Here is a 13444-nt window from a genome sequence, read left to right on the forward strand (position 1 = left end):
GGTGTTCTCAGCATTGATTTTAGGAATCTGCCATGCTCAGCAAAGGCTAAAACTCTATAACAGAAACTAAGCACTAGAAAGACAGTAGGTGCTACTACCAAAGTCTGAAGTCATTGTCACTTCAACATAACCGGTGCTTTCTAGTCCTAAGAAACTACTTTAAGTCAACAACAGCAACAAACTGCAGAACATACCTCCAAAACAGCTGTCCATAGACTTCTGCCCTTTAAAATATTTTTAACAACTCAGCATTAAGATTGACCCACCGTGCTCACTTTCTACTCCACTATCTCAAGCAGTGAAGCCCTAAAGTGTCTCTACATGTAAAGTAAGCAGCCTTACACAACAAGGACTATTGCTACCACAGGGAACAAGTAGTAATTATCTCTCAAGTGCCATGGGGGCAACAGTTGGCTTCAGTCACTAACACATCCCCTTTAACAGTAAGGGGAGAAGGTGTTCTCTCTGTTTCATAGAAGGAATTAGGATGGCTTGGTGAGCCTCTAGTTCAACTTTCCCTACAGCTCTGAGCAGCAATGAAGTCAGGCAGTGGGTAATGGGCTGATTCAGCCTGTCAGCTGTTATCACTTCCATGATAAATTGTTATATTTCGGGGCAATACAGAAGTAGAAGCCCACCAGGTTATTTTTGTTTTGTTTTTTTTAAGTTTGCTTGGCAACACCTGCCTAATCTACTCCTCAGAGCCAAAGAAAGCTCAGGGAGGGTAGAGGCACAACAAAGGATCTTTAAACAAATATTTTCCACAACTGAATCTAAAACAAGCCAGAAGCATGACAAAATATCCAGGAGGACAGCCTGTTTCTAAAGAAATGTGTATTCCTAGCAGTCTCTGAGAAGCCAGCTATTCATACAGAAGAGATGCAGTTTGTCTGCTTCTGAATCACAGGGCAAAAAATCATGAATGTCAAACACAACATTGGTACACTTGTAAAAATCAAGGCTTTGGTCTTTGAGGAGGTGGACAGGAGCTCTACCTTTTTCTTATGTACAGTACATAAGAATATCCCTATTCAGTTACAGTACACTGAACATCCCTTCGCACAAGGAGTCAGAATTCACCTGGCTGTATTAATCTCATTCATGTCTGTTTCGATCCCACTCATGAGGCAAACCAGCTTTGAGCTGGGATGGAAAGGGTACTCACAGAAACATGCCTATATTCCATCTGACAGACAGATGCACGTCGGTCACATCCTGGGACAGCAATCAAGGGTCGACAGACATTTATGTAGTACTTCTTGCGCTCACTTGGTCTTGAATTATCCATGGCATACCAGTTTTCACCTCTCTTCTCAGATTTTGCTAATCTGAGCAGAAAGAGAAAGATCTGCTCTAAGAATACACATCCTCCATAGACTCCCACCAGGTTTCTCATGCTCAAGAAACCTTAAGGGATACCTGACTAACTTTTCCCCTTCATTTTTAACTGTTACTATTAGAAAGAATACTCCTGGGATATACAGCACAGCTGACAAGGTAATATGTTTTTATAAGCAAAACCATCCCAAAAAGTCAGTTTATATCCTAGAAGGCAAGTCAGCATACTAGATGGATTTCAACATACTTGCAAGTTGAGACTGTCACAACAGGAAGCTTCTGATGCTGCCTACACAGGAAACCAGCTTCAGCCAGAACACCAAACTAGAATAGCTAAGTTACACTGCCTGTGTCACTTTCCTACCTTGACAAGTCATATTGGTCCATGGTGCTGCGATCCGTCACAAGACATTCTAGCGGAATTTCTGGACAAGCATGTTCAGTGTACCACCTGAAGTTGTAGGTATAGTTATCTTCCTTCTACAAATGAGTAGAATAGGTCAGAGAGGCTTTCCACATGACAACTTTGCGACTCACAGCTATTCCTTTATATGTCAAGCTTGCTATCTCCCCTTAGTTTTGGGATATACCTTCTCAGACTGATTTGCGTTGATCTGTCCTGTTACAGACCTTGTCATTCCCTGTGTCACCAAAAATGCTCTTGCCAAAAAATCCTGCCCTGGTTCTGTTAAACTGCCATCTGCTGTGTACACAGTCCTACCATTTGTTACTTCTCACTCAGTTTAGATTTTTTTCCAGCTAGAAATACAAGATGATCAAAAGCACTAATAATTACATGGCCCAGGGACTAGAGCAGAGTGAGGTAAGAATCCAGATCCAGGTAAACAGCTTGCGGCTCACTGGTCTTTCTTCATATAGAACTTACCTGATACTCAGGCTGACCTATTCCAGCATCATGGTCACACAGGAAAGTTATAAGGGTAGAGCGCTGTGTTTTATTCTCATTGTTGTATGCTGTACCATTTTTGTAGGTCAACTGAATCAGGCCATCATAATAAGAAAGTTTGGAACTGGGCAGTCCAAGACTCCAAAACTGATCCTTACTAGAAAAGAAAAAGTGAGTTTTGAGAGTGAAGAGAAAGCAAAATTAATTGTCCCTATGAGAAGTCTTACAAATAGTAACTATGTAAGTTTATACAAGATAGCATAATAAGACATAATTAAATAAGGTTGCTTAGACCTCAGTAAGTTGGGATAAAAAGAACGCTGCCAGAAGGAAATTTAAAACATGAACAGATGTCCTCCTTTGGAAAGGAAGTCGCATATTGCTTAGATATCTAGAAAACTTTAATATTCCCTTCTCTAAAAGGATGACAATACCATCAAGTTCTCATTCTCCAAGCAGAAGTTAAATTGCAGATTCAGCTGGGGTCAAACTGGCTTCATCCGATTACACATGGGCAGTGAAGACCTAGCACTGCACAACAGCTCCCTGCTAGGTACCAGCTTTGGTTCAGGAGTGTTTCTTCACTCAGACTTAACACTGAGTATCAGACCTAGCTTGATCATCTTCCACTGATGAACATTTTTAGGGTCTGCAGTGAACTGTGCTGGGCTGGAGAATAACTCAGAGTTATAGCTGCTAACTCAAGTACAGCTGCAAGTGTTTACACTGTACCCAATCTCTGGCAGCAGGCTGATCTGGAACCTGTGATGCACAGATACTACTTCAGACAGTCTGTAGGAAGCAAAAGCAATGATGCTGTCAGAGTAGCAGTAGGACCATGCCTGCAACAGCCCATTTAAGGGAGACCATGAAATTGTTAAGGTTGAAAAAAGACCTCCCAGATCATCAACTACAAGCATCAACTTGGCACCACCACCAAATCTTTACCACTGAACCATGTCCTCAAGTCCATATCCACACATTTTCTGAATACTTCCAGGGATGACAGTTCCACCACTTCCTTGGGCAGCCTGCTTCAATGCTTGACAACCCTTTCCATGAAGCAGCTTTTCCTACTATCTAATCTAAACCTCTACTAGCACAACATCCAAGCTCTGGGCTTCACCTCCACCTAAGGCAAGTGCCCTGCACACCCCAAGTGCAGCAAGCTCACATTCTTTAGGTTAGCTCTTGGAATACATCTGACTCTCAGTCTCTGGATTGTAGATTGCCTTAATACAGCTGCAGCAGTTAATCTAGAGTTTACAGTCCCTATGGATAACAAAAGGGAGAGAAGTGGGCACATTCCATCTCACAAGTTAGCTGTAAGCAGGATTACATACATGTGCATTTGGCTTGAAACAGCTGGCAGTGTAATAACTACAAATTATATGCTAATTACCTGAATCTATTACAGATAGCCCAACAATTACTCTACATGCAAATTGTTCATTGTTGCACACCGACAACACATGACGCAATAAGAGATCTTCTCTTACAGACAACTGAATTAGGTACTCACCTTTGCACTTGGCAAGCTGCCGATTTTGTGTGACACAGGTCATCAGGCAGACTGCCGCAGATGCTTATGTGAAACAAGTACTCCGCAGTATTAACTGTATAGTAATTTTTTGCCTTGGCAAGAGGTGATAAATCGAAGGAGAAGCCTAATCAGGAAAGAATAAACTTCATCAGTTTGATTTTGTCCTGATATCTCTCACAGGTTTTGATTCAGTCAGCCACATGGCTAGTTCACCTCCGCCTGAATAAGTCTCCTTCTATGTAATTACTGTTTCAGAAACAAAACGGACAAACTAAAGTATGGTTTCTGATACAGAGATTCACTTCAGTAAATCTATTTTCCTATATTCACTAGGGGAATATTAAGCTCATGCTGTTCTGATCTTCCATATGCATGGACTTAAAACTGCAGGTGTTTAGAATTAGGTTGAATTCACTTTGCTCTTGAGTATCATAAGGACTTACTTGTTGTGGCATAAGTTCCATCCCAAATGATGTTTTGATTTGCTGAACAGAAATACATACCTGCCTGAGGATCAGACACCTGACAGTCATCTCCTTCAGTTTTAGACAGGACACATGCAGCAGCAGTATACCAGTCAAATGCATATGAACACTCATGCTCGGCCATCAAGATTGGGGCACTTTCTAGATCACCTGGTAACGCAAGAGCAAAGTGTTACACATACAGACAGCCAGGCTGCCAACAGGAACTAGGAATCTACACCTAAAAAACTAATTTCTCCTCAAAAGCAGATCAAGATAACTATTAAAAGTACCTCTTCTTTGAAAATGGAACCAAAATTATTTTTCACAAAGTTTTTGTATCCTACTCCCCAAAACAAGTTTACCCCAGAAGTAAGGGTGCAGGACTTGATCTGCTCCTGAGAACTACCAAAACATTAAAAAAAAAAAAAAGTCTACTTTGATATACAAAACTGGAGTTTCACTACAAAGCAATAGCTGTACTAGCAAATAGCACATAATCTGATCCTAACAGCTAGCACACTTGGAAGTTTCAGGCTCCTCAAGATGACGTAGAGGAACACAGTTCTTTTCTTTTTTTTCTATTTTCCCGGAAGATAGTTAACTAGCAGGCTATTATAATCAACATTAACAATATTAACTTCCACAAATGTTTCTGCCTTTCATAAACTGCCAGCAGTTTAGACACAAACCATACTTATTGGAAAAGAACGCTAAGGTATCTGATCTCAGTTCAGAACTACTCTTTCCCATCAAGAAAATCCAGACAAAGTGCTTTGTATAGCTTCCAGATATTTGTGGAGCTTTAAGCACTTAAGCATACTTTAATCATGTTTGGAAGAATCTTATTTCAAGCAACTTATTTCAAGAATTTTTAAAAAGTACTTGCATAAAAGGTAAACAGAACTAAATACCTATAATTCCACTGCCATCATCCAAGTAAACAAACCCTGATGCTTCAAGCGTTTGCATAGAAAGACATAGAAGACAAAAGCACAGGCTAATATTTAGCACTCATGTCTTATTAGATAACCTTCAGTTTTTAACTGGATCAGTGAACAGGGTGTGGATGTTCTCACCTGGTCTGCATATTAGAGTGATGACCGTTTGGATTTTTTCTTTTTCTTTAGAAGGACAGCTATCTCCATTCGAATAGATAAGTTGAATATTTTCTCCAACCTTTTTTGGAGAAGATATAAATGTTCCAAGATTCTTACTGTTGTTTTGCTTATCTAGAAAGACAGTAAATACAGAACTTTTGTTTCTCTGAAAAGAAGTGAAGCTTCCGTTAGACACTCAGACTTTCCACTTGTCTAGTTAACGAGAAAACATCATTAGGAGTTCAATTTTACCTAGCCAAACCAAGCTACAAAGCCTATGGCTCTTCAGTTAGAAAAAGCTGCTTGCATTCTTTCTTCAAGCATCTCTGAGATCACAAGAGAAACATGATCCTAACTTCTTTCCTTGAATACATGAAGGCACTCAGGACAACCAACTCCATTTGCACAGGAAGTGCCAAGCCTTCAGAGGCTTAAAAAAACAACCAAAAGAATTCCAGAAACACCACCAACAAAAACCCCTGACTCACCTACAGAGCAAATAGCAGCACCATCTGAACAGCTGAAAGCTCCTCCTCTCTTCCACACTTTATGGCAGACATTGATATAGTAACGTTTCCTTCCTACCTCTGAAAAGCTACTGTCCACAGCTTCCCAGTTCTGGGCCGACTCTGAAATATAGAGGGTCGTTAAGAAGAAGTCATCTGGCTAAATTGTTTCAGCATCTCCATGCCAAAATGCCTTTTATTATATAGAGTATCCCACATCTGTGTGATGACCTCTCCTTCAGAACATCCCCCAACACAAAGAAGCCCTGATTTCAGCTCCAGTCCCCCACCAGCTGAGATTACTACCTGCATCTGTCCCATTAAGCCATAGCTGCCAAATCCTGCTGGTTTTGGATGGATCCAATGATATCCCCTTTGCACAAGCCACTGGGTGGAAGCTGCTGAGCCATGGTGGATCCTGACTGGCACAGATGGCCCAGAGAGACAGCCGATGTCCCCTCCCTGGAAGTGCTCAAGGTCAGACTGGATGGGGCCTAGAGTAACTTGGTCTAGTGGAAGGTGAGCCTACCCACAACATAAGAGTCAGGCTAGATGATCTTTAATGGTGCCTTCCAACCCAAGCTGTGATTCTGTGACAAAACCACTTATGATGGCAGCAACCAAGGCAGTTGCAGACCCAGCTACTAAGGCGCTCAGTCTGTTGGGAATGAGGGAAGCAAACACCAGCATCCCAGAAATTCACCAAGAACAACAGAAGCTGACTAATATTCAGCTAAAGAATTGCACTGGAGATGGTATGTAAATTCAGGACTGTAAAAGTAACTGAAAGCTAGTTTTTATTACCATACCTGAACTGCGGATAAGAGGTGACAAGTCATAGTGTTTTCTCTTATCAGTAACTCTGCAAAGGAGATCTTTTTTCTCTTTAACACATGCATATTTTGTATCCCAAGTAAAAAAGTAGGTGCAGTCAACCTCACCGGTGAACACTGGAGTTCCTCTACCATCATTACCTTAACATGGAAAACAGATGAAGAGATATGAGGTTTCTAGTGGGGGAAGAGGAAAAAAGAAAGGAGACTTGAGGACTAGCAATGAGTAAGGAAGACAATAAGTCCTTTTGCTGCCGAGGACTTGCATGTCTGATTTTTTACCATTGGCTAAGAAAAAAAAAGGCTCTTTTGTATTTCCATCTTCTCAGTCATCAGTGTAAATTTAGACTAGCAAGGTTACTACACAGCACAACCTGCCAGCCATCAAAATTACTGCTTAATGTAATAATATTTATTTCTTGTGTTAGCTGTGGCTCAAAGCAAGCATTCATTTCAGGCATGGGAGTCAAATCCTGAGCAAAGCTGTCCCAGCTTGTTTAACTCACCTGCTGTTTCATTGCACTCGAAGTTTATGACAGTCATTCTCTGAAAGCCGGAACTACACGCATCCCCATTCGGATAAATTAAAGTGAGATCCCCATCAGAGTATCTGAGTAAGAAGTCAGTTTTAGATAGAAATGTGGGGTCAGACAATCACACAGTGTTCTTCACAGAACAGAAGTCACATTTTTGTTCATTTTTTAATTGTCTCGCTCCAAGGGAAAACAAAAGCTAGTTCAACATCAATACTAACATTTCTACAGCAATGAAGGCTGGATCCACTGATTTTTTTTCATGAATTTCTATAGAGATTAAAGAATGCTCTAAAGGTCCCCTAGGTATGGTGGGATACCTATTCCCAATAGTTTATTGCTTGGTTGTTTCTCCAAAAGGAGCAAGTCATACTTCCTGGAAGATCACTTCAACAAACCTGTCACAAAATAATGGAAGACCGCATCTACATTAATTAATCTCTGCTTTACAACCTCATGCAAACGATTATCCCCATATGCCACTTGGGAATCAGCTTCTGCTGATACCGCTTTACAGGTAAAACATGTAAAAAGGAGGACAACAGGCAGTGCAGCACAATCTGCAATCAGGATAACAATATCAGTAGAAGTCTTCCTGTCTCAATGATGGCCTCTGCCAGGAACCTCACTGTCTCCCCTGTTTGCTATCCTGGTATACTGTTACAGGTTTTCTAACAAAAGAGTGAGCAAAAATGCATGCATTTTGTATCAACTGTTGATTATGTGACAAGTCAGCATCAAAGCAGGAAACAAAGACCAATGAGACCAGTTAGCAGGGCTAAAGAGCATTTACACACCTTAGGGTTTGGTTTGCAAATCTTCCTGCCACTTTTTGTTGGTTATTTGAAACTTTTACTTGGCAAGATGAAATGTATCCTGTAGCATCTTTGCAGTTACCTGCACTGGTTTTCCCACATACATTTAAGTAATAGAAATATTCCCCTTTGTCATCTTTGGCTGAATATGGTTGGACAAATTCTGAATGGAAAAAAAAAAAAAAGTATTTTAGTACACATCAGGACAAACACAAAACTCCAAATATCAACAGAAGACATTTTTTTCTGTCCCCAAATAAGGAAATGCAAAACTGAGTAGTAAAAACCACAAAAACCAAGAAAAATACTGATCTTACCTGAAAATTGATTAAGTGGACTTAAATCAATGGAGATATCATGTTGCTCATTAGTCAGATGACAGCTCTTACTCTCCAGGTAATCCCTGTGACAGGCATACTCAGTAACCCACTCAATTTCATACCGGCAATTTGTTTTTGCTGTGAGTTTGGGACCTGCACTCTAAAACAGAAGAGAACAGATTTTAAATTATAAGCAGACTTACTAGAAATATAATCTTTAAAGTAACAGTATCACATTCCTTTAAGATCACCTCTAAATTATTCACTTCACCTCTAAATTATTTAAAATGTGCAAACATTTCTCTCAGAAATAGGTGTTGAGAAGAAATAAAACAGGTCTTATAAATGATGGGGAGAAGAAGTAAAGCATCAGACATTAGCAAGACAGAAGAAGTAAGAGTACTTTTAAAAGTACTTTCCCTTAATGTGTTGGAAAAAGCAAAGATGTGTGCCCAAATGGCCTAAGCTTGGATTGTGTTTGCCTCAGAAAAACCCTCAGTGCAGAGAGCAGAGGTCAAATGTTCTCCAAAGGCAAAGCAGACTGTTGACACTGGTGTTTTAACAACTTTGATTCCCTCGGTCCAAATCAACATATACACATTTGAGAACTCCTTAGCCAAACCTTCTGTCAGATAAGTTTTCTGCAGAGATATCTTTTGCACGTCCAGGAGAAGCAGTAGTCTTGCTTTTCCTCACTTTGAACCGAAACATTAGAAATTCAAATTGTTTAATAAATCTGTATTTTTGCCATCCACTAGAACAACTGGCAGATACACAGGTATCTTATACGCACAAGTATCATCAGTAATATTACTCATACTGCAAAAGTGCATAGCTATAGCTAGGTAGGACAAAGTGACAGTAGACAAGAACCAGGTTTATTTCTGCAGCAAGGAGAGTGAAGTGTGGTACCTATCTAGGTCAGATAAGGGACTAAACATTAAACCAAGTATTAGCCAGAAGAGTTCCCTCTTCATTAACATGCAATGAAAAGCATCACTATATGAAATGGCACAACATTAGCAATTGCCCATCTCAAGCAGTGTCCTGCATAAACTGAGTTGTTGCTGAACACTACAGCTTTTACTCAAAAACAATTAATGAGCCTGCTCAGTAAGTGACAGACTCTTGCCATGCAACGATACTTATTAGCTACTTTTTTATCCCCCTGAGGGGGAACAGATTAATAAGGACACCAAGTAAGAGGCAACACCTATAAGCATGTCCAGCCTGACTCAAGAGGAAGAGTGCTTGTTACCAAGCAAAGCTCTGTGCCAATGTGTCCAGGATTAACCCTACACTAAGCCCATCCGGTGCTTAGAGAAAAGCCTTGAACCGGTAAAGGGACAACAAAATTCACCAATTTCAATACAAGAAACAACACACTCCTGGGGAAATTTTATTTGGGTTCTCGTTGATTCTTAAGTTCTAGAAGACTTAAAGAGTGTACCTAGAACCTCACAGTCTTCACAAACTGCAAGCCAGGAATACTTACACTCTCTTCAGGTGGGAATAAAAATGAAAGATAATGCATACAAAAGTTAAAGACCAACCAGTTAACTCAAAGCAAAACATTGAAGTTACCTCTTCTCCCCTCTTTGATGGGCAAACAAAAGTGATTGTCACTGCTGGATTGTGCCCCAGGCAGAAGCCTGGCCTTTCTTCATCATGCTTGTACTCTCTCTCATAACTCAATACAAGCCTAGAAATAGAAAACAACAAACCAAAAAGACAATTAAGACACCACACTGTACAGAAGGATATTCTTAAAACACTAAATCTTTGCTAGACACTCAGGAAGAACAGACCAAGGTGGCCCTGCTCCTGAAAGCAACTTTTATGGAGATCCTCAATTCCTTTCATCTTAAGAGTCAACTAAAAATAAAAAACTCCCAGCAAAATTACTTAATACAGTATCTTCTGGTACCCTACTTACGACTATGCTGAATGCCTTGTGACTCGTAATGTAGCAAGAATTTAGCTGATAACCACAGGAGCACAGAATAACTGCAGTTTTGCTCTCAAAACTACTGCTGGAGAGCAGATGTGGCAAATGTTCTTGCAACTTTTGAAAGCAATATCCACTCAGGTTTTGCCACATTCCTGTACTTTACCATCTCTCTACATATAAACTCTTCCCATTCTGCCCCCAGAATTAACAGCAAAATGATCTCACTGGCAAATTGACAAGAGCAAGGCAACTGGGTCAGATAGGTGAAGCAGGAGTAAGAATAAAACATGGTAATTATCTGATAGGGAGAGACAAACAGCAAGATGACTTGGATGAGTGAACAGGAAGATCACAACTTCCCAGCTATGCATTATTATTCTGTGCAGTTTAACAGGCAGAAGACAACGGCTCCCAGAGCAGTGACATTCTGGCTTCAGATAAGCCACACATCTAGCTGGCCTCTCTGCATCTCAGGACACAGATATCCAATTATCTTGCTCCTTCCCAGGCCACCCTAGTCTGATAGAACACATACAGTGAATATTCCTGAAGCACCAAAGAGCTCTTCAGTTCTATCAGGGGTAAGCTTGCTTGCCTAGAACTTTTCTAGAGTACTAACAGTTGCACTTAAGTATGAGAATAAGCTTGTGCCTCCTCAGAGGTAAGCTAATGCCTTGGTACAGAACACCTCATTCACTTATTTCATGCTGGGGAAAAGCCCTGCAACAAAGGACTAACAATTTCATTTGCAAATGAAAATAAAACCCTCAACTTCACCACAGATAGGTCAGATCCTCCTTGTTATTAATTAATTCTGCTTGTTTCCTTCAGCTGGCATCTGAAAATGCAGAAATCAGCATGGGTACTATTGACTCTACAGACAAGGCAAGCAGGCTCAGATGACCTGAAGCTCAGAAACACCAGCATGTTAAGTAAGTTCCTGGAGCCACATCAGTTGTTTGGGTGGCATTTTAACATGGTTTTTTGTTTGTTTATTGTCTTCTTTTGTTGTTGGTAGAGTTTTTTGTGGTTGGGCTGTTTTAGGGGCCTTTTTGGTTGGGTCATTTTTTTTGGGGGAAAGTTTTTTGCTGTTTTGTTGGTTTGGGTTTTTTTTTACATCAAGCTATACTTACAACACAAAAGGCAGTGAACAGAAGCATCATCCAGAAAAGTTTTTTGCAGTTTCACCAGCTCTACCACCACAAGGAACACTAAGTCTTGCATTGCTTATCTATTTCTTCTGTTAAGAAATCAATGCGAAAAAAAAAAACACAAAGGAAACATCCGATCCTACTCTCAACTTTTAAAGTACTTCTGGGGAGTAGAGTGAGCCAAAAGCAGTGCACAAACCCACAATGATGCAAATGCATTTACCCTGCAGGCCCTCAGACAGTAGGCAGACAGCACCAAATCTTATTATGTGGGTCGAGAGCACCAATCACCCCTTACTTCTAAGGGTTCTGAAATTCTGTAAAAATAAGTCTCTCACAACAAAGGAGAAAATTTGATCTGTTATGGCAGTACCACAGAATGCCTGACAGACTGCTCTGACAGTATTTTTGCCTAGTTTTCTGCTAATGCTTCAATACCGAAGAGGTATTAACGTTATGTTTTAGGAGACTCATCTGTTACCAAGAGCATTGCTTTCCAGGCCAGATGACTGAAGTGTCCACAGAAGTATTACCACAAAAATTGCATACCTGTCTTTGTCTTGAAGCTTCAGCGGCTCCTTTGGACGGCCAACATCATACGCCAGACCATTATGTAACAAGCAAGCAGCACTGCCAGCAGGGCACCTTCTGGTCTCTCCACTTGAACTTCCTGGTCATAGAATACAGAAAAGAAGTTATAGGACCCCATTTCTAAACCCTGCTCTACCTGAAGTATCTAGCCATTTTATCTGTGGGTTCTTCTAAAACTAGTTCTAAAAGATGGGCTACATTAGAATGTAAAACTGACAAGACAAAGCCTGGAGTGCTTGTGGTAATTTGTGTTACCCTGGTTGGGGACAGCAAATTCACCTTTCCTAACAAAGTAGCTCAAGCTAGTTGCTAGTACAGCTGCTGGATACACAGGGCTTTGAAAACTTCTGAAAGTGTGCCAAGTATTTATTTTTTCCCCCACAACCAAGTTATGCATAACTTCTCCTTCAAGGGTAGGTTTTATCCCCTTCTTAGTTTCTGATTAACCATCTAATTCAAAGCAGTCAGCAAAAAGTTTCATACTATGCGAGATGTTTAAAAGAATGGACTTCCCACTAAAACCAGAAGTATTAAACCCTTACAAAGGCACAAAACACATATTTAACTGCAGAGTAAAAATTGCAGTGGGAATATACAGCTAAACTAACCTTTTCAGCAAGCTTCAAATACATGACTTTGCTGGTTTAATTCCTTATACATACAGCTCTCAACTGAGAGGGAAGTGCTAGCTATGCACCACCACTTAGGCAAGCACCCAAACAGTATTTTAGATGCACCTCAGGATATTTATCAGGAACTGGGCAACAACCTAGAATCCAAAGGAATAAATTTGGAGCCCACGAAGCCCTGTGAACAATAATGGTCCCATCTTGCAGGAAACAAACACGTACAAGATAAGCTCTGCTCTCCCACTTAGAAAAAGTGGCTTAAACTGTACTTGTGCATCCAGAAGGGGCATATCTCTGAACACCTCCATACTTGGAGGGTAGGGAGTTTGCAATAATTATGTAAATCTTGAAATACTGATCTTTGGACATAGGATAATTTAATGGAGGCAATAGCAAAGAACCACACTACAAGAAATTTACACACTGACAGGTGACACAAGCAACGATTCAAACCTATGTCCCTGCAGACATTTATGAACAAGGAATCATCATCAGAATCATCCACCAAGTAGTGTCCTGAAACTTGGATAAGAGGATTCAAATCATGTTTCTTGATATCGCCATCAAACACATAGCAAGGAACCTAGAACAACAAAAACATTACATGCAAACCCCGCTACACAAGTAGGGGGAAGTTATGAACAGGCACATATGAAGCCCAGTTAGTATGTGAAAAGGTTTTTTTTTTTTTTTACTTCTGGAAGCTCAAAGCTAGACATACTGATAAAAAAATGAGACATCCAAAGTTAGACCCTTGTGCTCC

The 13444-nt window shown here is 40.4% G+C and overlaps 1 protein-coding gene across 1 annotated transcript in view; it reads right to left on the reverse strand.

Annotated features, from left to right (window-relative positions):
* Positions 1-13444, reverse strand: part of IGF2R (insulin like growth factor 2 receptor) — a 58099-nt gene that overhangs the window by 29346 nt on the left and 15309 nt on the right. The window contains exons 5-18 of the mRNA XM_062490001.1: positions 13135-13264; positions 12011-12131; positions 9944-10061; positions 8357-8519; positions 8022-8202; positions 7198-7301; positions 6668-6832; positions 5841-5981; positions 5332-5484; positions 4292-4423; positions 3768-3912; positions 2225-2402; positions 1703-1818; positions 1166-1328 (exon numbers count right to left, since the gene is read on the reverse strand). Of these exons, the coding sequence (XP_062345985.1) occupies positions 1166-1328; positions 1703-1818; positions 2225-2402; positions 3768-3912; positions 4292-4423; positions 5332-5484; positions 5841-5981; positions 6668-6832; positions 7198-7301; positions 8022-8202; positions 8357-8519; positions 9944-10061; positions 12011-12131; positions 13135-13264 (2010 nt within the window). The remainder of the gene's footprint in view (positions 1-1165; positions 1329-1702; positions 1819-2224; positions 2403-3767; positions 3913-4291; positions 4424-5331; positions 5485-5840; positions 5982-6667; positions 6833-7197; positions 7302-8021; positions 8203-8356; positions 8520-9943; positions 10062-12010; positions 12132-13134; positions 13265-13444) is intronic.

Source organism: Cinclus cinclus, chromosome 3 (genome assembly GCF_963662255.1).
Source record: "Cinclus cinclus chromosome 3, bCinCin1.1, whole genome shotgun sequence".
Lineage (NCBI taxonomy): Eukaryota > Metazoa > Chordata > Aves > Passeriformes > Cinclidae > Cinclus > Cinclus cinclus.